Source organism: Oncorhynchus mykiss, chromosome 18 (genome assembly GCF_057628025.1).
Source record: "Oncorhynchus mykiss isolate SJ-2025 chromosome 18, ASM5762802v1, whole genome shotgun sequence".
Taxonomy (NCBI): Eukaryota; Metazoa; Chordata; class Actinopteri; order Salmoniformes; family Salmonidae; genus Oncorhynchus; species Oncorhynchus mykiss.
Window position 1 is genome coordinate 22,894,777 of NC_143039.1, and position 26,773 is coordinate 22,921,549.

A 26,773-nucleotide genomic window follows, 5' to 3' on the forward strand; every position below is an offset into this window, starting at 1 on the left:
TACTTTCCTCTGAACTCTCTCTCTGCTCCTTCTATGCTGGTGTGAAAAGCTCCGGAGATGGTGAAAGGTGATGTGGTCGGCCCTCCAGCTGACATCTGGAGCCTGGGGGTTCTAACCTACGTCATGTAAATATACAACGTACTCATTTCATAGTCACTATTGTCATAAGTCTGTGAAGTTGTGCGATTAATTTTTTTTCTCTCAGAACTCTCATTGTCTATGATACTTTTGCTCAGGCTTAGCGGTAGGCTGCCCTTTCAGGACAAAGACCCACAGCAGACTGAGACCAAAATCCAGATTGCCAAGTTTGACCCGACCAAGCTCTACCCCAACGTGTCCCAAAGTGCCTCGATGTTCCTCAAGAAGATGCTGAGTAGCTATGCCTGGTGAGCGCTTCAAAGAGTAGCTACATCATTATCTTATTTAACAAACCAGTGATCGTCATTTTTGCCTTTTAGATCATAATGAATAAGATTACATGGAAAGTGGGGTCATAGCCTCCCGAGTGGCGCAGTGGTCTAAGGCCACTGCCAGTAGATATCCTGGTTCGAGTTCAGGCTCTGTTGCAGCCGGCCGCGACCGGGAGACCCATGGGGTGGCGTACAATTCGCCCAGCGTCGTCCAGGTTAGGGGAGGGTTTGGCCGACAGGGATGTTTTTGTCCCATCACGCTCTAGTGACTCCTGTGGCGGGGCGGGCGCAGTGCACGCTGACACGGTTGCCAGGTGTTCGGTGTTTCTTCCGACACATTGGTGCGGCTGGCTTGCGGATTAAGCGGGCATTGTGTCAAGAAGCAGTACGGCTTGGCTGGGTTGTGTTTTAGAGGACACATGGTTCTCGACCTTTGCCTCTCCCGAGTACGTACGGGAGTTGCAGCGATGAGAAAAGCCTAATTACCAATTGGATACCACGAAAAAGGGGTAAAACTAAAAAAAAAAGTGGTGTCATGATCCTAGATCAGTACAGGACTCCTGTGTTCTGATCCCTGATTGGACAATGTGTTTTATTGCAACGCAGGGCCCGTCCAAGCACCAAGGACTGTTTCACCCATGCATGGCTGCAGGACTCGTACCTGATGAAGCTGAGGAGACAGACGCTCACCTTCACCACCACCAAGCTGAAGGAGTTCCTGGGGGAGCACCATCGACGTCGTACCGAGGTCGCCACCAAACACAGGGTCCTCCTACGCTCCTACTCCAGCTCAGCTTCTTCAACCACATCGACCGCACCAAACCTACCTAAGTGAAGGCATATGACTTATGTCAGTGTTAACTAGCCACCAGAGGGTGGAGGTATGGGGGATGTGTGGTGCACAACAGTGGGCTCCATGATAGAGGGAGGACTCTGAGTCCTCATCCTCCACTGAGGGAGGCCGTGCCTGAGTAAGTTATGGGAGTGGAGATTAGAGCCATGAGCATTGCACCAGCCCACAGACTGCATGGAGTCTCATTCTACTGAGACCTAACAGAATGAATCTTGGACAGTTCATTAACTGAGATTTGAATCCAGTTGTTGGATTGTTGGATACCAGGGTATCAAAATATTGAATTATCGTTTCTTTTTGGACCTGGCTTGATTTGTTTCTGTTTCAGGTCTACTGTCTGCTAGTACTACTCCGAGCTTGCTATCGCAATGTGTGTAGAACTTTTAAATATATAAAACAGGACATTTGGTTTGGAAAATGAATTCAATACAATTAACCTGGAACGCACATATTTGTCAGTTTGATTTTAGAGCACAGCCTTATTTCTGCATCCTGATATTTGGTGGTGATTATGTGAATGTACCATCATTTATGCTGCTAACTTATGTTGCATTTATTTACACATTTCAAAAACGCAAAACCAAAAATAAAAACGTTTTTGTTCATGAAATAGTATGTGACCTGTTGACCTTTTTCGTGTTAATTTATTTGCATGTGTGCTTTTTTTTTCTTCTTTTGGGTGATTTTCTAAATACAATGAAAACAGTGCAAAACTATTGCTCACCATTGTGATTATACTGTTCCTAGACACAGATAACAAACCTGTGAATATAGTAGAGTATCTTAGTGGCACAACCAGGTGTCCTGTGGTTGATGCTCAAGTTGAACAATAGGTCATCACTGCGCCAATGGCTGGACTAGCATTCTACAGTATGTTCTGTTGATTGGACAGGTTGCTCTTACCTTGACCAGCAGTCTGTTAGTGAGTCAATTTAGCCTAAAATGGGTCAATTTACAAACTTTATCATGTAAATGTGTTGTCCATGTTAATGGCTTACTTGCAGATGACGCGCAATATGTGTTCTGTTAATTTATTGAACTATTCATATCATACAATTTTGGGGCACTTTTGTCTACCATTAGGCCTACTGTACAAAATGGACATAGGTGCCATGAAGAAAAAATATACAGAAAGTAATTTTTGGTGTACAGACTCTCATGTATTACTTTTCATCATACATACAGTATTTCTTTTTTTGTAAGAATTTGGATGGTTGAAGATTTGTACATGTTTTAATTTGCAGTGTTTATAATGTGGAAACGTTGAAAATGTTTTTATGAAATAGTCTGTAATAAACTATTGATACAATTGCAAAACACACATTTTCATTATTCTTCCCTTTAAATTGGACTCCTATTGAACTAAACGCGGTTGTCCCGACAGCGCTTGCACTTGAACGACACTCCCTATCCTTTTCCCCTCGTTAGCCAGTTTCAAGGGTTCCCTAACTGGGCGTTCCTTTGAGAATATAAAAAGTTCTACAGAGTACATACAGTAGGCTAAGCAAAGCAACTGATGTACTCTACTACTGTAAATTGTAAACATTCGCAGGGCGAATATAATGTCAAGTGTTCGAGAGAGGAGAATATAATATTACATTTATTTGCATGAAGTATTAAATACTTTCTGTCAATCAAGCTACAAAGGTAATTAAAGGTGAAGGCTATGACGAAAATAAAAGTCCCCAAGTCAGCGAAGAGGATTGTTGTCGAGGTAGAAGTAGAATGCAGCGTAGTGCTTTAAACCTGTTAACAGCTTGTGGACAGCTTCTTCTCTGTCGTTAAAAGGTTTCAAGTTCCATTTTGAAAATGTATCTTTGTTTCCTTGTTACTTATGATGCGTTCATAAGCAAGTGGGAAGGTGGTAATTATCAGTTGTGAAGTTGTAAATACTTGTATGGCATACAAGTATGCCAGAGCTGCTTTCACTTTTTATACTATAATAGATTAACAGAATCAATTTTGTATTAACAATTTGTATTTTGTTCTTACCATAAATAACAATTACTGAAGATGCTTGCTGTCTTTTTTGTTGACAAACTAGGTCAGAGAAGTGCAAGTGGGAAACTCGGAGCACAGGGATGATAGTCTAGTTTCCCACTAGTAATAAAAGTTGGAGGTGCGTTCAATTAGGTTTTTCCCAGTCATATCCTGATATTTACGAAATTACAAGATGCTATGAACGCAGAATTACAATAGGCCAATAATTTATGGTTCAAGGGACCGTCGTAGTCTGTCGAGTACTCTTGCAAAAGTGGACTGCCACTCTCGGTGCACAATCATACATTTGTGTGCCACTTTAAAAGGAATGGGAAGCCTTGAAACCGCCGAGTTCCATGTTTGTATCTTCAAATTGAGAGCGGAGTTGAACTCCATGTTGAAACAAAGTTACCAACTCACTTTTAAATGTATATAACTTTTATTTGTAGATTTTATACCGTTCTGGTACGTCATTGAATATTCGAGAAATGTAATCGTTTGGATGCGTAATGTATTTAAATACTGTTTGCGGTTATGTAACTTTGTGCACATTTATAATTTAATGTTCCTAGTCAGCGAACAATCTAAAACGGAGCAAAGTTTTTAGTTTCTATTGTGGATAAAGTCTGGTGCAATGGACCACCAGTCCTCAATAATCACGCAAGTTAGTCCAGATGAAGAGGGGAATAGAGAGAAGGGTAAGTTTTGGAGAAAGTTCTCAAGATGCACGTCAGTTGTTTTGCACCACACTCAACACTTTTCACAGTTAGCTAGCCTAGTTCGTCGTCCATTGGGTGTTTTCAAAGACAAGGACAGCGTTAACGAAACGAAACTATCAAATCTGCAACCGTCTACTACCATTGTGTGACCACAATGAATGGCAACAACTAAGCTTCAAATGGCAACATTGTTGTGATACGCGACGCAACTTTTTGACAGGCAAGGTTACTGCAGTGAGGACGGACGAGCCCACTCAATCAAATCGCGTAATCTAGTTACAATTAATTGACGAGGCTGCCGTTGGTGTTTGTCATAGACCTCCTAAAAAAGCGAACACTTCTGAAATTACTTGTTGAGAGTTTTAACATTTAAAACGCAGCTGTGTACTAGGCTACAGACGGATGCATTTATAAACGTGTGACTTGTTTACATTAACCATTGTTCTAGAAGACTGGTTAACATGTGGTGCGTTCCTGAAAAGCTTTTCCCGCTGTTATGCATTCAGCAGTTACCACAAGAGGACTGTACAGTTTAAGTAGCCAGCCCTAGTATCTACATTATAATGACCCATTCAAAACAGAGATTAAGGCCTGCCCACGCACCTTGTACTTCCCCATTGGATGGCACAGTTAAACTACAGCCATAGGCTATATGTGAAATGCCATTTTGGTTCGTTGTCCACAACTTGGTCACAACGTTGTCGGAGTGGTAGCTGTGTCACAGTGATCGACCTCAGAGAAGTCTGGAGATAATGTGTCAAGCAAGGTGTGAGGTGGCACCAAGTAGGGATTGTATTTAGTGTGTGTGATGTAATTGTACCAGCTAGACTAGTTTTACTTCCAGGTATGAGTAGCTCCTCTATTTGTATTGATAACACATTACTACAGTTATTCTCAGAGATGGGTTTATGTTGCAGTGTTTCCCTATATTCATAGACACATTTCTTTTATATGGATAGTCATTGGCTTAATGCCTGGAAGTCTATGGGAACAGCTAGCATGTCATTGCACTAACGCCAGTAGCAATGTACCCCATACCCTGCCACCATGGCTGAAATAAATCCTAAGGGAAACACTGTGAAAGCCATGCCCAGGAGACACAAATGGAGTGAGAGCCCATGACTTTGACGGACTTCCTGTTTAACATTGTAACTTCCTGTCTCTAGCTGACCTGGGCCAATGGGCAACCTGCGTTACTGGTCACAAACCAACCCAGAGACTCCTCTTGTTTATCAGATGTGAAAGGATTTGATAGGTAGGCAGTATCCACTGTATCTGTGATACAATAATTTATGATATAAGAATCCTTAAAGCACTCTGGTTGATCTTTCAATCCTTTCATATCTGTTAGGCAGGAGACTCAACCAGGATCTATGGCTAGGGCCTAGGGAGGGCCTGGTTTGGAATTGGGCCCCTCTCTTAAAGATACACTATGCAGAAATCTCTAGACTATTTCCTGGTTGCCAAAATTCTAATCGTTTGTGTAATTTCGGTTTGTAACAAAACAAGCATGTATAGTGTAGGGAATCATTGTACCATCTAAACCGCTGTGAAATATATTTCTCCATTACCAAAAACATTGTATTTTCAGCTGTTTGAAGCTGATGTACAAAACCAATAGTAAAAACAAAACTTGAGAAAGGGAAGCATAGAAATAGTTTACATAGAACAGATCTACTGCTTCTTCAACCTGCGTTCAATGAGAATGACAGATTTATTACACACATTGATATGTGAATTTGTTCAGGTCACCCAAAAAGTTAGATATTGTAGCTTTAAAGGAGAGGTAATGGATTAGACGTATCCCTGCTGAGGCCCTATTCCCAGGCTGCTGTCTGCTCTCTGTAACCTGCCTTGTTGTGTGACATCTGATCCTGCTGCGTCAGTGGTGGTGGGCTGACACGATCTGTTTCCCCCTCTGATCTGCCCCCGCATTTCCCCTTCCTGTTTTGGTTTGGCCTGGACGTGGCAGTGGGCAGAGGAGGGTCACAGGTCTGGAACGGGCCAGAGAAAGAGAGGGAGAGAGCGAAAGAAAGGGGGGACAGTGAAAGAGTTTGTAACACGGTCACGTTGCGAGTGAGAGAAAGACGGGGAATGAAAGGGGGAGAGAAGGGAGGAGAGTTTAAGGAAAACATTTGTCCCTTTTCTGATTGGGCAGAAGTTTGCAGAGAGCGAGTAGTGGAACTCTAGAGCTTTATTATATTAAACAAAAACTACATAAAAGTGAAGTCAGTTTAGTCTTAAGAAAATGTTTTATTCCAAGACTGGCAGTCATCGTCAGGCAACGCTTAGAAATAGAGATTCGACATTATAATAAATTGAGTTAGATGTAATGATTTAAGTGGCTACTCAAACTGTCACTGATTTGAAGTGACATGCCCCTCTCATGACTTTCTTAGCTAAGTTTACATATTCCTCATGGAAATATTAAAGCTGCACAATCATGTCTCTCGCCTCAAGGACATTCCTCTTATAACTAATAACCAAGTAAAATGTTTTATCTGTTAATTGTTTTTCATTGGAACCATTGGGAAAAAGGGCTTCAGGTTGAAGCGAAAGGACCGCAAGGAGGTCAAAGACTAAATATGCTATACATGACATAAATTCTGCTGGATTGTGCTAACTTGGAAAAACAACCACTACATCACATGTATTATCCTTTGAGCATATCTGCAGAAATATGTTCGCATCGGGACAAATCCCAACTCGGGCTACAGGAATTTCCACGCATACGTTCAATTGACATCCCCCCACAAGTTACGCAAGAGTTCAAACTACAACATGTCCACGTCTCAAGTTAAGAGTTGGTGAATAAACCACATCAGGGAGCAGTGAGAGTAAATAGATACAGGAAGACTGTGTGACTGACGGATGGACTCATTATTTTCTTCCAGGTCCCCCACCCTCGTCGTCTAAGAAGCCCAGGAGTCGAGGCCTGTTCCACAGCCTCTTCTGCTGCCTATGTCATGACCAGGCTGAGCCCCCGCCGGTCAACAACAACGCCCCGCTACTGGTGGAGGAGAACGGAACTGTCTCCAAGGTATGTACCACTGCTCTCTTTAATGGTTCAGGGATGTTTTAGAATCTATGTACAGTGCCTTGCGAAAGTATTCGTCCCCCTTGAACTTTGCGACCTTTTGCCACATTTCAGGCTTCAAACATAAAGATATAAAACTGTATTTTTTTGTGAAGAATCAACAACAAGTGGGACACAATCATGAAGTGGAATGGCATTTATTGGATATTTCAAACTTTTTTAACAAATCAAAAACTTAAAAATTGGGCGTGCAAAATTATTCGGCTCCTTTACTTTCAGTGCAGCAAATTCTCTCCAGAAGTTCAGTGAGGATCTCTGAATGATCCAATGTTGACCTAAATGACTAATGATGATAAATACAATCCACCTGTGTGTAATCAAGTCTCCGTATAAATGCACCTGCACTGTGATAGTCTCAGAGGTCCGTTAAAAGCGCAGAGAGCATCATGAAGAACAAGGAACACACCAGGCAGGTTCGAGATACTGTTGTGAAGAAGTTTAAAGCCGGATTTGGATACCAAAAGATTTCCCAAGCTTTGAACATCCCAAGGAGCACTGTGCAAGCGATTAATATTGAAATGGAAGGAGTATCAGACCACTGCAAATCTACCAAGACCTGGCCGTCCCTCTAAACTTTCAGCTCATACAAGGAGAAGACTGATCAGAGATGCAGCCAAGAGGCCCATGATAACTCTGGATGAACTGCAGAGATCTACAGCTGAGGTGGGAGACTCTGTCCATAGGACAACAATCAGTCGTATATTGCACAAATCTGGCCTTTATGGAAGAGTGGCAAGAAGAAAGCCATTTCTTAAAGATATCCATAAAAAGTGTCGTTTAAAGTTTGCCACAAGCCACCTGGGAGACACACCAAACATGTGGAAGAAGGTGCTCTGGTCAGATGAAACCAAAATTGAACTTTTTGGCAACAATGCAAAACGTTATGTTTGGCGTAAAAGCAACACAGCTCATCACCATCCCCACTGTCAAACATGGTGGTGGCAGCATCATGGTTTGGGCCTGCTTTTCTTCAGCAGGGACAGGGAAGATGGTTAAAATTGATGGGAAGATGGTTAAAATTGATGGGAAGATGGATGGAGCCAAATACAGGACCATTCTGGAAGAAAACCTGATGGAGTCTGCAAAAGACCTGAGACTGGGACGGAGATTTGTCTTCCAACAAGACAATGATCCAAAACATAAAGCAAAATCTACAATGGAATGGTTCAAAAATAAACATATCCAGGTGTTAGAATGGCCAAGTCAAAGTCCAGACCTGAATCCAATCGAGAATCTGTGGAAAGAACTGAAAACTGCTGTTCACAAATGCTCTCCATCCAACCTCACTGAGCTCGAGCTGTTTTGCAAGGAGGAATGGGAAAAAATGTCAGTCTCTCGATATGCAAAACTGATAGAGACATACCCCAAGCGACTTACAGCTGTAATCGCAGCAAAAGGTGGCGCTACAAAGTATTAACTTAAGGGGGCTGAATAATTTTGCACGCCCAATTGTTCAGTTTTTGATTTGTTAAAAAAGTTTGAAATATCCAATAAATGTCATTCCACTTCATGATTGTGTCCCACTTGTTGTTGATTCTTCACAAAAAAATACAGTTTTATATCTTTATGTTTTGAAGCCTGAAATGTGGCAAAAGGTCGCAAAGTTCAAGGGGGCCGGATACTTTCGCAAGGCACTGTATATGGTTTGCGTAGGTCCAGGTAAATGCTGTGGTCTAGTTTGTATATGCAGTGTTTGTGTAGGTCCAGGTAAATGCTGTGGTCTAGTTTGTATATGCAGTGTTTGTGTAGGTCCAGGTAAATGCTCTGTGGTCTAGTTTGTATATGCAGTGTTTGTGTAGGTCCAGGTAAATGCTCTGTGGTCTAGTTTGTATATGCAGTGTTTGTGTAGGTCCAGGTAAATGCTGTGGTCTAGTTTGTATATGCAGTGTTTGTGTAGGTCCAGGTAAATGCTGTGGTCTGTTTTGTATATGCAGTGTTTGTGTAGGTCCAGGTAAATGCTGTGGTCTAGTTTGTATATGCAGTGTTTGTGTAGGTCCAGGTAAATGCTCTGTGGTCTAGTTTGTATATGCAGTGTTTGTGTCGGTCCAGGTAAATGCTCTGTGGTCTAGTTTGTATATGCAGTGTTTGTGTAGGTCCAGGTAAATGCTCTGTGGTCTAGTTTGTATATGCAGTGTTTGTGTCGGTCCAGGTAAATGCTCTGGTCTAGTTTGTATATGCAGTGTTTTTGTAGGTCCAGGTAAATGCTGTGGTCTAGTTTGTATATGCAGTGTTTGTGTAGGTCCAGGTAAATGCTGTCTGTGTGTTTATGATGTCATAGTAAATATTAGAAACTAGGACGTGACTTGGTGTTTTTTTTAGGTCTATGTCACAGTGTAGTTTGTATTTTCCATGTATCATGACAAATGTTAGTTTGTGGTTTGTGTACGTTAACTGGGTGTTTGGTTCAGGTCCAGGTCAGACCGCTGCTTCCTCAGGCCAAGTCAAAAGACGCAGGGAAGATCTGTGTTGTCATAGACCTGGATGAAACACTGGTCCACAGCTCATTCAAGGTAAGACCAGGAACATACTGCTTCACCATTTACACTAGTAATATTATATAGTCACAGATGCATTTTCCCATCATCCATGAGCTCTAAAGCTATTGGTGATACAATTGCTGTACCATTTAATTTGGGGTCCTATCCTCGCAAATGCTATGGACACAAATGTTTTTGTGCCTTTTTGCATCTTGTTTTCTTTTTATGAAAGAGATTTTTCCCCTCTTGTGAAAGCATGACATCACCAGGCAGTAATGTCCAATAGTAATGAGAAACACTCTGAGAGCTAGGAAAGAAATAGGTTTCTCCACAGTATTATTGTTGGCAGTCACAATGACATCTCTGTCATTGTTTGCCGCTTTCACACATCCAGACTAGCTGTTTTTTAAATTCTAAATATTCTAAATACACATGGTTTCTCTCATGTATCCTGTGTTTCTGGTGTTTAGGGTGTCTTTTAAGTGGTTTTGTTCAAAATAATGTATCTTTATTGTTCCCACAGCCGGTGAACAATGCTGATTTTATCATTCCCGTAGAGATCGATGGAACTGTTCATCAGGTGAGCCTATCACTATGCATGGTGACGAGCCCAACTGTCACAGACCAATGCCACCGGCCTCTACCTTTCCATGTTAAATCCTTTAGTATTATTAAGGTATATTATGGCTCCCTACAATACTGTATGGTATGTTACCAACTGCTCAGTCTGGTTCTGAGCTCGGTTAGAATGGCATCTGAGGCCTTGGGTTTTCTACCACAAAAGGAACATTGGAGTCACACTGAGAGACTGTCACCTCCTACATGGTTCTGAAGTTGGAGCCAACAGTGTATCTTGGGCCTGGGCCTGATTCAAGTAATCCAGGATAGGTTTGTTCAGAAAGGTAAAGCCTATTCTGCATGACTTGGTTCAGGACTATGACCCTCGGCAGCAGACCACTACGGAAAGAAGAAGTGAAAGGCGGCCCAATGCATCAGTGGGGTGGGGGGTTCATTTTGTTTAAGACGAGAGGTGAAAAGATAATGTATTTGTTTAAACCTTAAACTTAACATACAATGTATCCATCCAGGTATATGTGTTGAAGCGACCTCACGTGGATGAGTTCCTTAAGAGGATGGGAGAGCTGTTTGAATGTATTCTGTTCACAGCTAGCCTGGCTAAGGTGAGGACAACACCATGTTAAACCAGCAATCAAAATGAGTTAGTTTAAAAGGCCCATTGCTGTCAAAAAATGTGATATTTCTGTGTTTTATATTTCACTCTGTGGTTGGAATAGTGGTGTGAAAATGATAATGCCCTTTTAGTGTAAGAGCTGTTTTGAAAAGTCTACCTTAAATTTCAGCCTGTTTTGGTGGGAGTTTTGGCCTGCCTGGTGACATCACCAGGGAGTAAATTTAGTTAATAGACCAATAAGAAAGAGTTCCAAACCTCACTGCCAATAACAGAGAGCATTCAGTTTCCCCTCCCCACTCAGACCACTCCCAAACATTCCTAGCAAAATTCTTGCTGGAGAAATTACAATCTTTCTAAGAAGCTATTTGTTTCTTTTTGACCGTTTTAATTGAAAACAATGACAGTAAGGTACTTTAATTGTTACCCAGAAATGATTTGATGTTGAGAGAAACAGCTGCATTGGGGCTTTTTTTAAGGCTGGTCAAAAGCTGCAAGAGACAGGAAATCACATGTCACTTGTTTTCCTCACCTGATACGGAGACCCCTATGTGTGTTTCTCCAGTATGCTGACCCAGTGTCAGACCTGCTGGATAAGTGGGGTGCGTTCCGCGGCCGTCTGTTCCGTGAGTCGTGTGTGTTCCACCGGGGGAACTACGTGAAGGACCTGAGTCGTCTGGGCAGGGACCTGAACAAGGTCATCATCATAGACAACTCCCCAGCCTCCTACGTCTTCCACCCAGACAACGCTGTAAGAACCACTCTCCTCCTCATCCTCCTCCTCCTTGGCCCCCTCCTCTTTCTGTTCCTCCTTCTTTTTCAGCATCCATTACTTACATTTTTTTTAAAGATGGCCGATGTTGGCTGACTGGCTTTATCAAACTTTTAGTTATGTGAAAATGTTTTACAATTAAAATTGTATAGATAACTACATATTTAGAAACGATAAACGCTTTATAAACCTTTATGAATCATTTATAAACTATACCATTCTATGACTGAAGGACCATGTAGAAGCAGGATGTCGTGCCACCAGCTGTCTCTCTAGCTGCATTCTAACTAGCTCACTAGTTGATTGAAACCAGAGCCTGGCTCTCGTTGTGACGAGCTGTATGACCGACTCTGGTGCCTCGCCATTGTAATGATCTCATTGTAACTACATGCTTGTCTGACTCTGTCCCGTCTGTGTGTGGCTGCAGGTGCCTGTGGCGTCGTGGTTCGATGACATGGCCGACACCGAGCTCCTGGATCTAATCCCCTTCTTCGAAGGGCTCAGTAAAGTGGAGGATGTCTACACGGTGCTCAGGCAACAGAGGGACTCCAGCTAGCAGTGCTGTCAGTCACCCTACCCCTCTACTACCGCCATCTACAGGACAGACCGAGAACCGCAGCCTTAAAGCGTCTTCACACCAACCGTACACCCCCCTCAGCCTACCGTCCACGAGATCAACCACAAGACTTTCACCTCCAAGCCCACCCCTCTTCTTCAACCCGTCAGAACCACGCTAGTACTGCCCTCTATTGGGGAAACATAGGACTTGACCCTCCAGAACACGATCTACCATCCCTCAACCACAGATGGGCTTGTGTAGATGGATGTTGTGGGTTATAATGAGTTAGGTTTTTATACAGTGCCTTTCATCAAATGTCATTGGAGCATACAGAACAGTCAAGTAGAGGGAATCTACCGCGTTCTTCACAATGAAGAAAAAACATGTAGTAGCAAGGTAATGGGAGAGAACCCCCAGGATCCAATCAGAATCAGTTCTCCAACGCCGGGTTGTAGTCGATAAGTTTCCTGAAGACCGAACCGTTCTAGAACTCTCTATGGAAAAGCAAATGATACTGTATGAATGGATATTTACTACTTTTAACACTTTAATGTGTTTTTTATTTCCTTCACCAAGAGACAATTTAACATTTTTAACAAGCAAAGTATTGGCTTTGTGTAAGTCAAGTGGTTTTACTTCTTTCATCGCTCAGCTAGTATCATAATGACTAGCACAATGGGCATCAGTACTTGTTAAGGGGGATGGAATCATAGAGAGGGACATTTATCAGTTACTGCAGCTATCAAAACGTTCCATGTCCCTTAATTGTTATTTGTTTCATTTAGTTTTTTTATTAAAACCATAGGAATATGTGCGATAATGTGCCAGATAACATTTATACGGGGTAATGGCACCGTTTTCATAACAAATACAGTAGTCAGATGACTGAAATGCACCTTAAATTACAATATAATCTTTTAGGATTTTTTTGGATTACATTGTCTGTGGACCATGGACCTCAACCCAGACAGACTAAATGCTCCAGCTCAGACACATGGACACAGTACCATGTACACACAGTACCATTCAATGGCCTGGAAAACCCTTGGTATTCTGCAAACGGACCTGGATATGTGTTGGAAAAACATATTTAGATTCTGTCCAGGCAAACTGTTGGTCGTCCCTTTGCTGCAGTATCAACGCTACAGTCATGGAGGAGGGCTGGGCGACTATATTGTGAATACCGGTATGGATCCACATACCGCTATATATTTTTACAATTACAGAATTTTGATACAGTGCTAAATTAAAGGAGAAGTTATACTAATTGGACTAGTTCACTGTCAGTTTTGTCCTGGTTTGGTTGAGTATAAAACCATCAGAATGGAGAAAGCCCATTTTTAAAATCACAAAGAATTTATTTGTTGCCATTCTAGGTCATGCACTAATCATGAAACACATTTAGACAAAAAAATATATTTTGTCTGTAACGCCCAGCCTTACCATGAAGGAAAGGTGTTGAGACTGTGTGTTAGTCATCTGGTTTTGACAAGCACACTTCTCCCTCCTCTTACTGGAAACAGTACTTGAATACTTTCCCTTTTTCATGACCTCTTTTTAAAGGACTGCAAATACGATGCTTCTTTAGACCAGATTGTAGGATTTGGGTAGTTTGGTTTTTAAGCTTCTGACACAAGGTAGGACTATATTAATTGGTACTTACCTGGGTTTGGAACAATAAAATAAATTGTTATTTGTAAGTAAAAACTAAGATGGTCTATCAGGAAGTGAACAGGAAGAGTAGTTTAATGGATTGAGTGATTCGTATCGATTGATACTGTTTTATGAATGCATGGGGAAAAGCCACTGTGTTGAAGTTGACTAAAGGCCTACTAAAATACCTTGTGAAATAAGATGATTCAGAGTTTAAATAACCGTACACCCATGATAAATCTATCAGTATTAAGAAATAATACATTTTTTAAAAACATGTTTTACTAAATTTCACATTCCAACTTAAACACTCACCAAGTGCCTGTGTCAATCAAGTTAGATACTTAATAAAAACATGTATTTGTCTTTTTCTTTTGGCTAGTGGGTTGGCCCTTTTTGTTAGTGTTATCCAAAGGATGAACAGAAATCACTGTAGTACAATGTCCAGAATGCTGCAGGCTCTCTAACAATGCATTCATGGATTCACACACACACACACACACAATAGGAACTGGGTGAATCCTGATTTGAAATTCAAGCCACCCACAGCCATTTAGATAATGTGATATCTAGGATTTACACACATTTTAAATGTTTTTTTTGTGTATCTCAAGGTATGATTTCTGTCATAAAAACTCAGTAGGGATATTTACTGTCGTAGATCCAGTTCCTTTCAACTGCTTCAGGGCTGTTCCCTAGTCATTCACAGTGCTTTGGAAGAGAGCTTTCTATCACCATGGGGACCTTGACCTATTGCTGTACCTCTAACTGTATTCAAACACTTTAAATAATATATGCATATATTATACACATATGTATATTTTGTTTTGCACTGTAATAAAGCAAACAAAAAATGAAATGAATATATTATGGATTATTCATGTGATTTATGATTGAATAGCTGTAACGTAGTTTGGACAGTCTTTTTATCATACCAATTGTATTGAACTGTTCAATTATATCTTCCATAAATACAGCATAATTAAATAACCAGTGCAGGTGCTTTTGTGTTCAGGCAGTCTACAAAAAGCCACGATTTGACATCGAAGCACATTCAAAAGTAACAATGTTTGTAAGCTCTATCCTAAGATATTGTCTGACGGATTTATTGGATAAAAACCTTCATTCAAACTATGGATGTCAGTATTTAATGTCAGTGGGGAAAATATAACATATTTAGAAAAAAATATTTTTTACTTAATTATAGAATTAAAATGTTCATTTCCAATCAATATATTTTCAAAATAAATATGTGTAACAGATGTGTACAATTGATTTATATCCATACACACAGGCATTCATACCCACCATTATAACCCATTCTAACACCTTCAGACAAGTGTTGCATACCGATTTGACCTTTTGACCTGACTGGAATCCATCCTTCTTAACATTTCTCTCCAAGGTTACTTTTCTGCCCTTTACAACTGACTGACAATCAGCTTTGCTCATAACCCCAACCATTGAGTAAAACATCAAAACTGATCCTGAAACAGTTGTTTGGGGCTTAAGTACCACATTTCATCATCACATTCCACTTTTCTGTCTCGCTCATTAAATGCAGCTTTACTAGATCAGATAGACCGCATTCTTATATAGTACCTTCAAACCCTAAAACAGTCTCAGACGTTCAATTCCTGATCATAACAGAATCAACATTTCCCATTCTCTCCCCCTTGCCTCTACTTCCACATCACGTTCAGTTTGGCGCTGCTCTTGGCCTTTCCCATGGCGAAGGTAACCGTCCCGCTCATGTCTGGTCTGGTCTGTTTCAGGTTCAGTTTGTGAACGGTCCCGTGGTTCTCTAAGCGGACGTCAGGGCTGGACTGGATGGTCTCTCCGTTCAGAGTCCAGACTGGGGGCCTGCTGATGGCCACGGACACCTCACACTGGAAACAGGCCTGGTCAGGAGCCGTCACCGCCACATCCTCCAGCTCTGTCTCTATCACCAGGGACTGGGCTGGAGAGGCAAGGGGATGGAGGGTTAAAAGAGATGGGTCACCTTTTCCACAAAAGGTCAGGAACATCATTCCATGTGTGTGAGGGAGAGAGAGAAATGTGAAAGGGGTAAGGTGAGAGATTGAGGGGAATAAAGTGACAGTGACATTTAGAAAAAGAGCAACGATATGTCAATACAGACATATTATTTGACAAGAAACCACCATTCACTCACCTTCCACCAGGAGTTGGGCTGTGGACGTGTGCTCCCCAACCTCTATACTATAGGTACCCTCGTCCTCTACAGTCGCCTCGTGGATGGTCAGTTTATGGTAGCAGCCGTCACTGTGGATCTCTAGCCTATCAGAAGACACCAGCTCTGCCTTGCCTCTGTACCATGTGAGTTCACAGCGCGGCGTGGACACGGTGCAGTCCAGAATCACGCGGTGCTTCTCCAGAGCTGTGCGGTCTCTCAGAGGCTTCACGATAGACACGGGGGCCTCTGTGAAAAAATATAAGAGAAGTGCAGATATTTCAGTGAAGAGAACTGATTTCAGGTCAGATCATGGACACAGGGAGTTCTGTCACCCACAACAGAGTTTGGGTTGCTGTCTGCTTATAGGAACTGAAGTCAGATCAGCTGGAACATCACACAGAGATAGGTGAGGTAAACCTGCAGCCCGGTAGGTGAAGCCCTACCTTCCACCTCTAGGTAGGCTGTTGATTCTGTCTGTTTGGTCACAAAGCGGATCTCTCCAGAATCCTCAGCTTTAACGTTGCACATGAGAAGGAAGTGTTTGGTCCCTGAAGGAATAAACACAGACATGGAATTTCAATGTTTATTCTATTATTTATTTGACCTTTACCAGGTAGGTCAATTAATTAAGACCAAATTATTCACCGCAGTCATGAAGTTTAACGGTTTGATGGATTAACTGATTGATTGACTGATGTATCACTAACCCTCTGTGCGTATCTTGATGGTGCTAGTGGGTCGTATCTTGTGTCCATCCTTATACCACTCCCCAGTCACATCCTCCATGGACACCTCACACATGAACACAGCATTCTGGTCCTCCTGGACATACAGGTCCTCCAGCCCATGTAGCACCTCCACTTCAGGCTCTGTGGAGGGAGATTGGAAGATTGGTTCAACACGTTGGAATATAGTAACAGTGTGCAAACGTAACCGTGCCAATGGAAGAGCATTAGTCAGGCAGCCATGACCTCTAGGTGGCAGTAGCACGCAGTACAAGGTTGGCTGTGTTGGCCTGCTTCAGCCTTCCTGTCACTATAACTGAACACTAGAGGTCAACGAAGAGTACCGTTGGTGAGAGTACTGAGATGTTTTACATGCACTTGAAATGAAGACCGTTCTGCAGTGACTTGATAAGGAGAGTGTACAGTATATTACCATAGACCTCCAGGTTACAGGATGTATTGACGTCTCCAACGTCACAGGTGTAGGTGCCTGCATCAGAGAGGCTACACTGCAGCAGCTGACAGAACCTCTTCCTCCCCATGGAGTAAATACGGTACTGGGTCTTCCCTGGCTTCAGCTCTGTCCCATTCTACAGTCAAGAAGAAAGACAGGGGACCAACATTATTACCGTATTCTCAGGGTTAGACAACATTTAATGAGATCAAACTGTTTACTTCCTGTCTGTGCCTATTCTATATAACATGGTAATACACTACTGACACAAATACGGCAGGTCTATTGGTTGTACATCTATTACCTTCAGCCACCTGACCTCCACGTTCTGTCTGGACAGCTCACACTCCAATGTGGCAGGAGAGCCCTGCTCCAGTCTCATGTCTACCAGCTTCTTCATGATAGTCACTGGAGTCTCTGGGAAAGAACAACAACATGGAAGAAATGCTAAGAAATGTTCTTTACTATAACATCCAATCCAGACACAGCTTTCCAGGTTTAAAGACCCCTGTATTAGATAACTGGATATTCATGATGATGTTCGCGACCCTCAACCCTCTCCCTCCCTCTCTATCTCAGTACCACAAACGCTGTCTCGGCCTCTGAATGATCGGCTATGAAAAGCCAACTGACATTTACTCCTGAGGTGCTGACCTGTTGCACCCTCTACATTACAACCACTGTGATTATTATTTGACCCTGCTGGTCATCTATGAACGTTTGAACATCTTGGCCATGTTCTCTTATAATCTCCACCCAGCACAGCCAGGAGAGGACTGGCTACCCCTCAGAGCCTGGTTCCTCTCTAGGTTTCTTCCTAGGTTCCTACCTTTCTAAGGAGTTTTTCCTAGCCCCCGTGCTTCTACACCTGCATTGCTTGCTGTTTGGGGTTTTAGGCTGGGTTTCTGTACAGCACTTTGAGACATCTGCTGATGTAAAAAGGCCTTTATAAATAAATTTGATTGATTATTGATGATGATGATGATACCTCACCCTTGACAGTGAGCCTGGCAGAGGTCCGGACTCCCTCCGCAGAGAAGACGATGGTGCCCGTGTCCTCCAGGGTAAGGTTGGACAGGGTGAGGCCGTGGACCAGCCCGTTGCAGCTCACCCGCCAGTGGTTGCTGGGTTTGACCCGGATGCCGTCCTTCTGCCAGACGCCCTCCACGCCAGTGTGAGACAGCTCCACCTCGAAGGAGGCCGTCTCCCGCTCAAACGTGCTCGTCTCCACCAGACCCTTACGGATGGCGATCTTACGGGCTGTAGAGGTAGAGATATTGACAGATGGTTAAAATATAACACACCTAAAGCCAGGAGACTTTTTTTGCCACAGCATCACTCTATAGTCTCTAGGCTACTATTGTAAGATGACATACCAACATTTCATCATCCATCTCTCACCCACAGGGCTTTACCCATTGTTATTTTAGTGCCTGACGGCTGGCGGCACCATACATGATAGTGAAGGCCAACATTCATTGTAGCTGTTGTTGACAGCTGCTATATATAAAGGCACAGTAAATGTAGTTGCAAATATAATCCAAGACTGTTGTTTTATCAGCTAAGCATAACAGGACACCGTTATGGTTCGTTACTCTAACTGATGAAATCCCATTCATATCAATAGTAATAAACTGGGTGGTTTTGAGTCCTGGATGCTAATTGGCTGACAGCCGTGGTATATCGGACTATATACCACGGGTATGACAAAACATTTATTTTTACTGCTTAGTTACGTTGGTAACCAGTTTATAATAGCAATAAGGCACCTCGGGGGTTTGTGGTAAATGACCAATATACCACAGCTAAGGGCTGTATCTGATGAAATCATATCCTTATCAATCAGTATGACATGGTGTCTGGACATTGTCTTACGCTCCACGTTGAGTTTGACCTGCGTGCGGTCGTGCAGGGTTTCACAGCGGTAGGTTCCGCGGTCAGAGAGGTTGAGGTTGCAGATGGTCAGGCTGCGTTTGCGTCCACTCTGAACCAGGGTGTGTCGAGGTCCTGGCTGGATGACCACACCCTGCCTCATCCACTGGACCTCGCCCGTGTCCAGACTGACCTCTGTTTCCATGGTAGCGTCTCCGTACTCCTCGGCCATCACCGCCTCCATCTTCTTAGTGAAGGTCACCTGAGCTTCTGGATAATGCCGGAAGGACAAAACATGACTGTTAAAAGGATGGTTCACTAAGAATACACATTTGTATGGTAATCCACTTCCTTGGGCTTTGTTTGAGTTATTTATGTAGGTATGTTGACTGAGAACACTTTCTCATTTACAGCAACAACCGTGTGAGAGTCGCCTGCTCCCATCTGACACTCAGGTCAAGCTAAACAAGTGCATCTCAAGTATTTGAAAGTATTTGCCATATAAATTTGACCCAGGTCAGCTGTAGTCTCACCCTGTACTTTGAGGGTGGCCTTAGACACGTTCCCCTCAGCCTCCACTGTGATCTTAGAGGAGTCCAGGATCTGACAGCTCTTGATCACCAGGGTGTGACACAGGCCGTTCTGCGTTGCCTGGAAACGGTCACCCATGACGACGAGCTCGCCGTCCATCCCCCACACCAGCTGCACGTCCTCTGGCGACACCACGCACTTGAAGGTGGCGTCCTCTCCCTCTAACACCATGGTGTTGTGGAGCTCTGTCAAGAACTCCACCACGCGGGGCACTGGGGGGGACGAGGGGAAAGGGAGAGAAGGAAAGAAAAACTAACGAATGGCTCGAAGGTTTGTTGATTAATTTAATTAGGGGTATTAATTCTGGGCTGGAACCAAATCCTGCACCCATTTTGAGGGCTGTACTACTTACTCTCAACTCTGAGCCTGGCGGCGGTGCGGTCGTCCTTGGACTCGCAGGCGTACTCCCCCGTGTCCTCCCTGGTCAGCCTGTGGATGGTCAGGCTGCGTTCCACGCCGTCGGCCCGGATGGTGAACCTCCGGCTGGGGACGATCTCCACGCCGTCCTTCAGCCACTGGACGTCCGCCTTGGGCTTACACACCTCACAGCGTATGGTCACCATGCCGTCCGCATGGGCCACGGTGTCGTGGAGCGGCTTGGCAAACTTCACCCTCATCTCTGAGACCACAAGTGAGAGAGAGCTGTTAAGATTGGTGATACCTTCTATCGCCCTCTGAAACCCCATTCATAGTGCATTATTTCAACCCCACGGTGCTTTACAAGACTTTAGTCATTCACAACATCATTTTTAAAAAATTATTATTTTTGACCCCCTTTTTCACCCAAATTTCGTGATATCCAATTGTTAGTAGTTACTATCTTGTCTCATTGCTACAACTCCCGTACGGGCTCTGGAGAGACGAAGGTCGAGAGCCATGCGTCCTCCGAAACACAACCCAACCAAGCCGCACTGCTTCTTAACACAGCTAGCATCCAACCCGGAAGCCAGCCGCACTAATGTGTCGGAGGAAACACCGTACATCTAGCGACCTGGTCAGCACGCACTGCGCCCGGCTCGCCACAGGAGTAGCTGGTGCGCGATGAGACAAGGATATCCCTACCGGCCAAACCCTCCCTAACCCGGATGATGCTAGGCCAATTGTGCGTCGCCCCATGGACCTCCCGGTCGCGGCCGGCTGCGACAGAGCCTGGGCTCGAACCCAGAGTCTCTGGTGGCACATCTAGCACTGCGGTGCAGTGCCCTAGACCACCGCGCCACCCGGGAGGCCCGAGGCCTATTTTTCTCTGTCACCTTTTCGTATTGGGATTTGGCTTATAGCATCATATTAACCTCTGTTGGTTAAAGAAACACAGTGCCACCCCCCCCCCCCCCCCCTGATCTACAGCTACTATATAATTAGATAAAGACAGAATGGGAACATGGAAGTTAAAAACCTTTGACTAGCAGACTGAAATGCATCTCGTCTGTGTTGGCGTCTACTGTGTACTCTCCGCTGTCCGACCGTCTCAGCGGGTCAATGGTGAGGAACCGGTTGGCGCCGTCGACCCCCGTGTGGAAGCGGTCCCCTATGACGGGCGTCCAGTCCTTGAGCCAGCGAACCGGAGCGTTCTCCTTAGACACGACCCCCATCAGCGTCACACTCTCTGCCTCGTAACCCGTGATGATGTTCACTGCCTGTTTGTCTACGAAGGTGACGGGGGAGTCTGGGAGAGAGAGAGCGAGAAAAAGAGTGAGTAAGAGAGAATAAAGAATGAGGTGTAAAAGGTTCACATCCTATAGTATACAGTATACATTTTAAAGTTAAAGTTCATTCCACTGTAGACAGGGTCTCGTTTGATGTGTGTGATTTCCACTTTAAAATGTCAGACTTGATTTACACGAACGAAAAATGTATCAACTCCGACAAAAATGTTTTATTAGTTATAATCCACATAATAATTCACATTTCCTGTTTCTGCAGGATTATTTCCCTGCTGTAGCAAACTGGCTCAAACTAAGATCCTAAGTCTGTAAGACAAACACCCGTTTGTCCATATAGCCAATTACCTTGGATCTTCACCATGGTGACCATCTTGTCATCGATAGCATCACACATGTACTTCCCAGAGTCGGAGGGCAGGATGTCAGAGAGGATGAGTTTCCTCAGCGTGCCGTAGCTCTCGATGTAGGTCCGGTCATCGCTAGTCAGCTGTCTGTCGTTACAGTACCACTGGACAGGGGCATTGGCCCGGGACACCTCACAGGCCAGGATCAGGTCGTCCCCGGCAACCATCTCCTGGTAGTCTGCGTCCTCAGAGTTCCCCAGGATGGTCACTGGAGGCTCTGGAGAAGGAGGAAGAGACTTAAGTTTTTTTGTTGATTTAAATCAGATGCAGTTTTCATAGGTATTATCAATATGTTAACAGATCCACCTTGCACTCTGAAAGGCTAGGAGGAATTATTTTCACCATAGTGCTTAGTTTTACACCTATCCGATCTCTACAAGTACATAGGGGTAAGGGGTAGGGGATGAGGGGTAGAGGTATGGGGTAGGTGGTAGGGGCTAAGGGTTAGGGGATAGCAGATAGGACTTGATTTGTGATTAGGTGATTCTTAACCTTGCACAGTGACATGGAAGGTGATGTTGTCATCTCCGGCATCAAGGAAGTAGTCTCCGCAATCTTCCAGCTCAGCGTTAAGGATCACCAGGGAGCGAAACGCCCCTTCTTCCTCCTCATAGAACCTCTCGTCCTCGTTTAACCGGCGGCCATCTTTGTACCACTTAGCGACGGCATTGGCCCTGGAGAGTTCACACTCCAACTCGATGTCATCAGAGGGCAGGGACTTGACCTCTGTCTTGACTTCTGACCTATTCACGATCTTCACTGGGGGTTCTGAAGGGAGAATGTTCACATTTGGAGAGTCAATTCCATTTGAATTCAGTAAATTTAGGACATGAAATCCTCACTTCATTTATTTTTCTATTTTTGCATTAGTATTTTTATAATCTCCTGATTGAATTCAAATGGAATTGTGTAAAAACAAGGTACCATTCACCTCCAACCATCTCTTACCTGACACCTTGACCTGGAAGTCGATGAGGTCATCTGAGGCAAGACAGGTGTATTTCCCAGAGTCGCCCGGGACGGGCGTGCGGATGGTGAGGCGGCGGATGAGTCCATCCTCAGTGATGGTGACATCACTGCTCTCCTCCACCTCTCCTCCATCCTTCATCCAGATCACCTCAGCGTTGAACCGTGACACCTCGATCTCCAGGACGATGGGGTCTCCAGAGAAACAGTCCATTACGTCAGACATGGTTTCAGAGCGGGCCAGCTTTACAGGAGGCTCTGAGAAGAGGGGATTTATATGGTTAATTTCTATTCTTTCAACAGGATATTGCAATATGGGAAATTAGCAGACAGCAGAAAGCAATACATCAAAACAACATAATATAGATACCTAAAATCTAACTTATTTATAAGAAATCATAGTGAACAGTTATATTAATAATATTATGTATGTCCATTCATCTCACATAGTTGAAAAATACAAAACCAAAGATTGAAATACTTAACCCTGACATAATTAAACCTCTTACGCTGAACAGAGTTAGTTCACTGACCACATACCTGAAATAGTGACCAGCCATGTGACCGAGTCATCCTCTGTGTCACACACATACTCTCCTGTGTCCTCCACAGTGGTCATGGGGATGACCAGTGTCCTGTGGGCTCCCTGGACCTCCAGGATGAGAGAGGCACTCTCCTCCACCTCCAGCCCATCTCGGTACCAGCGTACCTGGGCATCAGGCTGGGAGATCTCGCAGCTGAGCTCCAGCCTCTCAGAGGTCAGGCTGGTCAGCTCCAGCTCAGACTCAGTGGGGGAGACGATTCGCACCGGAAGCTCTGAGAAAGGGAGAACAACTTGCATTTAAAAGGAAGCGATTAAAATATATATATATATTTAAATAGAAGTTTGGATATGAAATAGTCTGACATAAGATGAAATTGTGTAATAGTGTAAAAAAGGTAAATTAAATAGTTGTCGTCTGATAAGGGGGATTGGTTTGGTAGGAGACCCCAAAAGACGAAACGATTACACTACCACTCACAACAAATGAACCAGGTATGGAACCTTGGAGTATCTTACCTGTGATGGTGACCTGGAAGAACACAGAGTCTCCATCCGTGTCGCAGACGTACTCTCCGGAATCTTCTGCCGAGCCGCAGAGGACGGTCAGCCTCCTGTACGGTCCCTCGGACGTCAGCTGGACGTTCTCCGTCTCCAGGACCTGAAGGCCGTCCTTAAACCAGTGGACCTCACCGCTGGAGCGGGACAGCTCACACTGCAGGACCATCTGCTCAGAGATATGACCCTCCATAACCACGTCCTCCTTGGGCTCCACGATCATCACTGGAGGCTCTTAGTTTCAACAAGGGAAAAAGAGAATATGAATGAGCATATTCTACCACCAGGATAGGAGAATTGAGGTTTGCATCATCATCAAAGTCACATCTTTGCTCAACACAATGGAGTCAACTTCACCTGTTACATGACATGAAAACATGTAGGCTAGTGTACAGTACATACCTTTGATGTTGACAGTGAATGAGAGGCTGTTGTCTCCTGATTGACAGCTGTAGGTTCCTGCGTCTGAGGTCTCAGCACAACGGATGATCAGTCTCCTCATGGTGCCCTCTGTTTGTATGGTGATGTTATCACTGGCCTGGACCTCAACCCCATCCTTATACCTGGAGGAAGGTCATGACGGACAGGACAATGAACCTTCAGTATTGTTGATTAGTTGAATCAGGTATGATGGTGCTTGGCTGGAACAAAAGCCTGAACCCAACTGGCCAACACTGCTCTCGCAATTGGTGAAACTTCGTAATTAGCCTACTTATATTTTTTACAGTCTGAACACGATCTGTTCCCACTAAATGAACGATATTCTAAGCAGAAATGACTCCAAATCATAAAGGATAATGACATCCAGTTTGTGTTTCCTAGCGGTATGTTAGCTGTGTACCAGGTAGCGTTGGCGTCCTCTCTGGAAACCTCACAGGTGAGCACCACAGGATCCAGCTCCATGGCAGACTTCTGGAGCTCCTCCTCAGGGACCTCACTGAACTGCACAGGGGGACCTGGTGGGGGAGGGAGAGAGGGGGAGAGGGAGAGGGTGAGCTACCTGGGGAGGTTGGATGGTCATGGTTAGAGTTAGTGTTTGGTTGTTGAGGAGGAGGCTTGCTGTGTTGGAGGGGTTGGAGTGAGTAGTGGACTGTTTTGTTACAGTGTGATCAAACTAAGCATGCTCTTCCAGAGGTTTGTTCAGATACATATCAGAAAGATCAGGACAGTGAGTGAGAGGAAAGATATGGGGGTGAAAAACAGGTTAGAGAAGACTCAGAGAACATTTTCAGAACAGAAGCCACCACACTGGGTTACAGGATTAAGATAATCCTGTCAATAACAACAACAACAACAACAACAACAACATAAGATGACTAGCCGGCACAGAGGAAGTACAACACAGTATTAGGATTCCCTCAGAGAAAAGACAGAACAACAATCTCCGTTGTTCACCTTTGACCTCCACCTGAAACACACTGACATCATCAGCTGTCCGACACATGTAAACGCCCGAGTGGGAGAAGTCAGGCATTTGGATAATCAGCATCCTTGTATGCCCATCCTCCTGAAAGACTACACCAGGCAGGTTGAAGATCTGCTCGCCATCTTTGTACCAGTAGACCTGGGCATACAGGTCTGATAGGTCACAGTGGAGAACGATGGGCTCGCCAGCCTCAGCGGCCTTGGTCCTCTCCTCTTCAGGGAGGTGGGAGAACATGGCTCCCACAGCTAGGGGTGTTATGGGTGATTGGTTAAGGTGGCAGATATGGGATGCTCAGTTCGCTTGGGTGATCGTCAGCGTGATTCAGTATGACATCATGGCTGATGGCTGAATAAATTTGTTGTGAATTCAAAGAGATGGTCAAACTTCTGAAAAACCTCCAGTATAGAAAGTTGATGTTTATATGTAAAATATAACATTTCTGGTTGAGAGTGCAACCAAACATGACATACAGCAACTCACCTTCAACCTCCACGTTGAAATTGATGACTTCACCCATCGTCTCGCATGTGTACACGCCAGAGTCGGTGAACTCAGCCGATCGGATAACGATCCTCCTCATGTTGCCTTCTGATTGGATGTTGAGGCTGTCTGTCACCTGTAGCTCCACCCCATCCTTGAACCAGCCCACGCTGGCTGAGGGGTGGGACACCTCACAGTACAGGACCACAGGGTCACCAGTCTCCACCCTCTTGTTACTGTCTGACTCTGACATTGGGCTGAACTTCACCACCGCAACTGGAATGGAATCATCACCAAAAAATATGTACAAGCAGTATTCAGTATTCTAATATCATGCAATTGCATATCATTACAGTACAAACAAGCCTAATGTAAATGTTAAAACAGTCCTTGTTATAAGGCCTCCTCAATACAGATTGTCTAGCTTGACGCCATTATCATGTTATTTCTCTTTACACTCCACCGTTCTCCAACACCTACCTTGAACCTTGAGAACCGCTGAGTCTCTGACTCCGTTGGCGATGAAGGTGACCTCTGCCTCGTGGTCTTCCACCTTGGTGCTGTGGATTACCAGGGAGTGCTGTGTCTTGGCCTGTTGGATAGAGTAGTGTTGGCTATCCTGTAGCTGGGTGCTGTTCAGGAACCAGGTGCCCGTCACCATCACTGACAGATCGATGGAGAACAGGGCGTCCTCCCCCTCCGTCACCTCACAGCCCTGGAGATGGGTCCTGATCTTGGGACCTGGCACTGAGAGGTGAGAGTTCAAAACTAGTGACATCAAATGAATTTACATAGCTGCAGGGTACACAAATACCATAGTGCATGACAGCCTTTCATCCCTGATCACATCAACATGGTTTCTCTCCAATTCAGCACTCACCAAGATGGACGACTTTAGGGAACTCCACGTGTCCACTACGGCCATACTTATTGATGCAGCAGACACGGAAGCGGTAATCGCCCTCGCACGGCACGCTGTCGCCCATGACCTCTGCGGAGGTCGCCGTGTCGGAGGTCGCACACCTCAGCCACTCCTGTGATCCCACTTCCTGTCTCTCCAGGACATAGACGGAGCGGGTGGTGGTCTGGCTGGTGGGGGCCGGCTCCCAGGAGAGGAGCACGCTGTTGGGCCTGTCCACATCCATCTCCACCCCCACTGGACAGATGGGAGGGCTGTGTCTGGCAGCTG

The 26,773-nt window shown here is 44.4% G+C and overlaps 3 protein-coding genes across 14 annotated transcripts in view; 2 read left to right on the top strand and 1 right to left on the bottom strand.

Moving 5' to 3' along the window:
- LOC110496998 (striated muscle preferentially expressed protein kinase) overlaps positions 1-2,580 on the top strand; it is a 60,980-nt gene extending 58,400 nt beyond the window's left edge. For all 12 annotated transcript variants that reach the window (XR_016488316.1, XM_036951933.2, XM_090207831.1 and 9 more), the window contains 3 exons: positions 50-125; positions 237-386; positions 1,017-2,580. Coding sequence is in view for 11 of the 12 variants with exons in the window: in XM_036951933.2 (XP_036807828.2) it covers positions 50-125; positions 237-386; positions 1,017-1,245 (455 nt within the window). In the remaining variant the exon portion in view is untranslated. The remainder of the gene's footprint in view (positions 1-49; positions 126-236; positions 387-1,016) is intronic.
- A 914-nt stretch (positions 2,581-3,494) lies between these two features.
- LOC110495449 (carboxy-terminal domain RNA polymerase II polypeptide A small phosphatase 1) lies at positions 3,495-14,568 on the top strand. The gene is made up of 7 exons (XM_021570717.3): positions 3,495-3,941; positions 6,857-7,002; positions 9,468-9,569; positions 10,060-10,116; positions 10,625-10,717; positions 11,291-11,476; positions 11,925-14,568. Exons 1-7 carry the CDS (start codon positions 3,878-3,880, stop codon positions 12,051-12,053), a joined length of 777 nt encoding a protein of 258 aa, XP_021426392.2. The 5' UTR covers positions 3,495-3,877; the 3' UTR covers positions 12,054-14,568.
- Positions 13,394-26,773, bottom strand: part of LOC110495436 (obscurin-like protein 1) — a 52,724-nt gene continuing 39,344 nt past the window's right edge. Inside the window, exons 5-25 of the mRNA XM_036951937.2 lie at positions 26,465-26,770; positions 26,065-26,331; positions 25,585-25,860; positions 24,520-24,634; positions 24,081-24,241; positions 23,640-23,912; positions 23,120-23,395; positions 22,562-22,837; positions 22,106-22,381; positions 21,555-21,830; positions 20,942-21,211; positions 19,898-20,164; positions 19,488-19,757; positions 18,958-19,224; positions 18,076-18,342; positions 17,387-17,499; positions 17,062-17,218; positions 16,611-16,772; positions 16,347-16,451; positions 15,883-16,149; positions 13,394-15,669 (exon numbers count right to left, since the gene is read on the bottom strand). Of these exons, the coding sequence (XP_036807832.2) occupies positions 15,392-15,669; positions 15,883-16,149; positions 16,347-16,451; positions 16,611-16,772; positions 17,062-17,218; positions 17,387-17,499; positions 18,076-18,342; positions 18,958-19,224; positions 19,488-19,757; positions 19,898-20,164; positions 20,942-21,211; positions 21,555-21,830; positions 22,106-22,381; positions 22,562-22,837; positions 23,120-23,395; positions 23,640-23,912; positions 24,081-24,241; positions 24,520-24,634; positions 25,585-25,860; positions 26,065-26,331; positions 26,465-26,770 (4,925 nt within the window). The 3' untranslated portion in view covers positions 13,394-15,391. The remainder of the gene's footprint in view (positions 15,670-15,882; positions 16,150-16,346; positions 16,452-16,610; positions 16,773-17,061; positions 17,219-17,386; positions 17,500-18,075; positions 18,343-18,957; positions 19,225-19,487; positions 19,758-19,897; positions 20,165-20,941; positions 21,212-21,554; positions 21,831-22,105; positions 22,382-22,561; positions 22,838-23,119; positions 23,396-23,639; positions 23,913-24,080; positions 24,242-24,519; positions 24,635-25,584; positions 25,861-26,064; positions 26,332-26,464; positions 26,771-26,773) is intronic.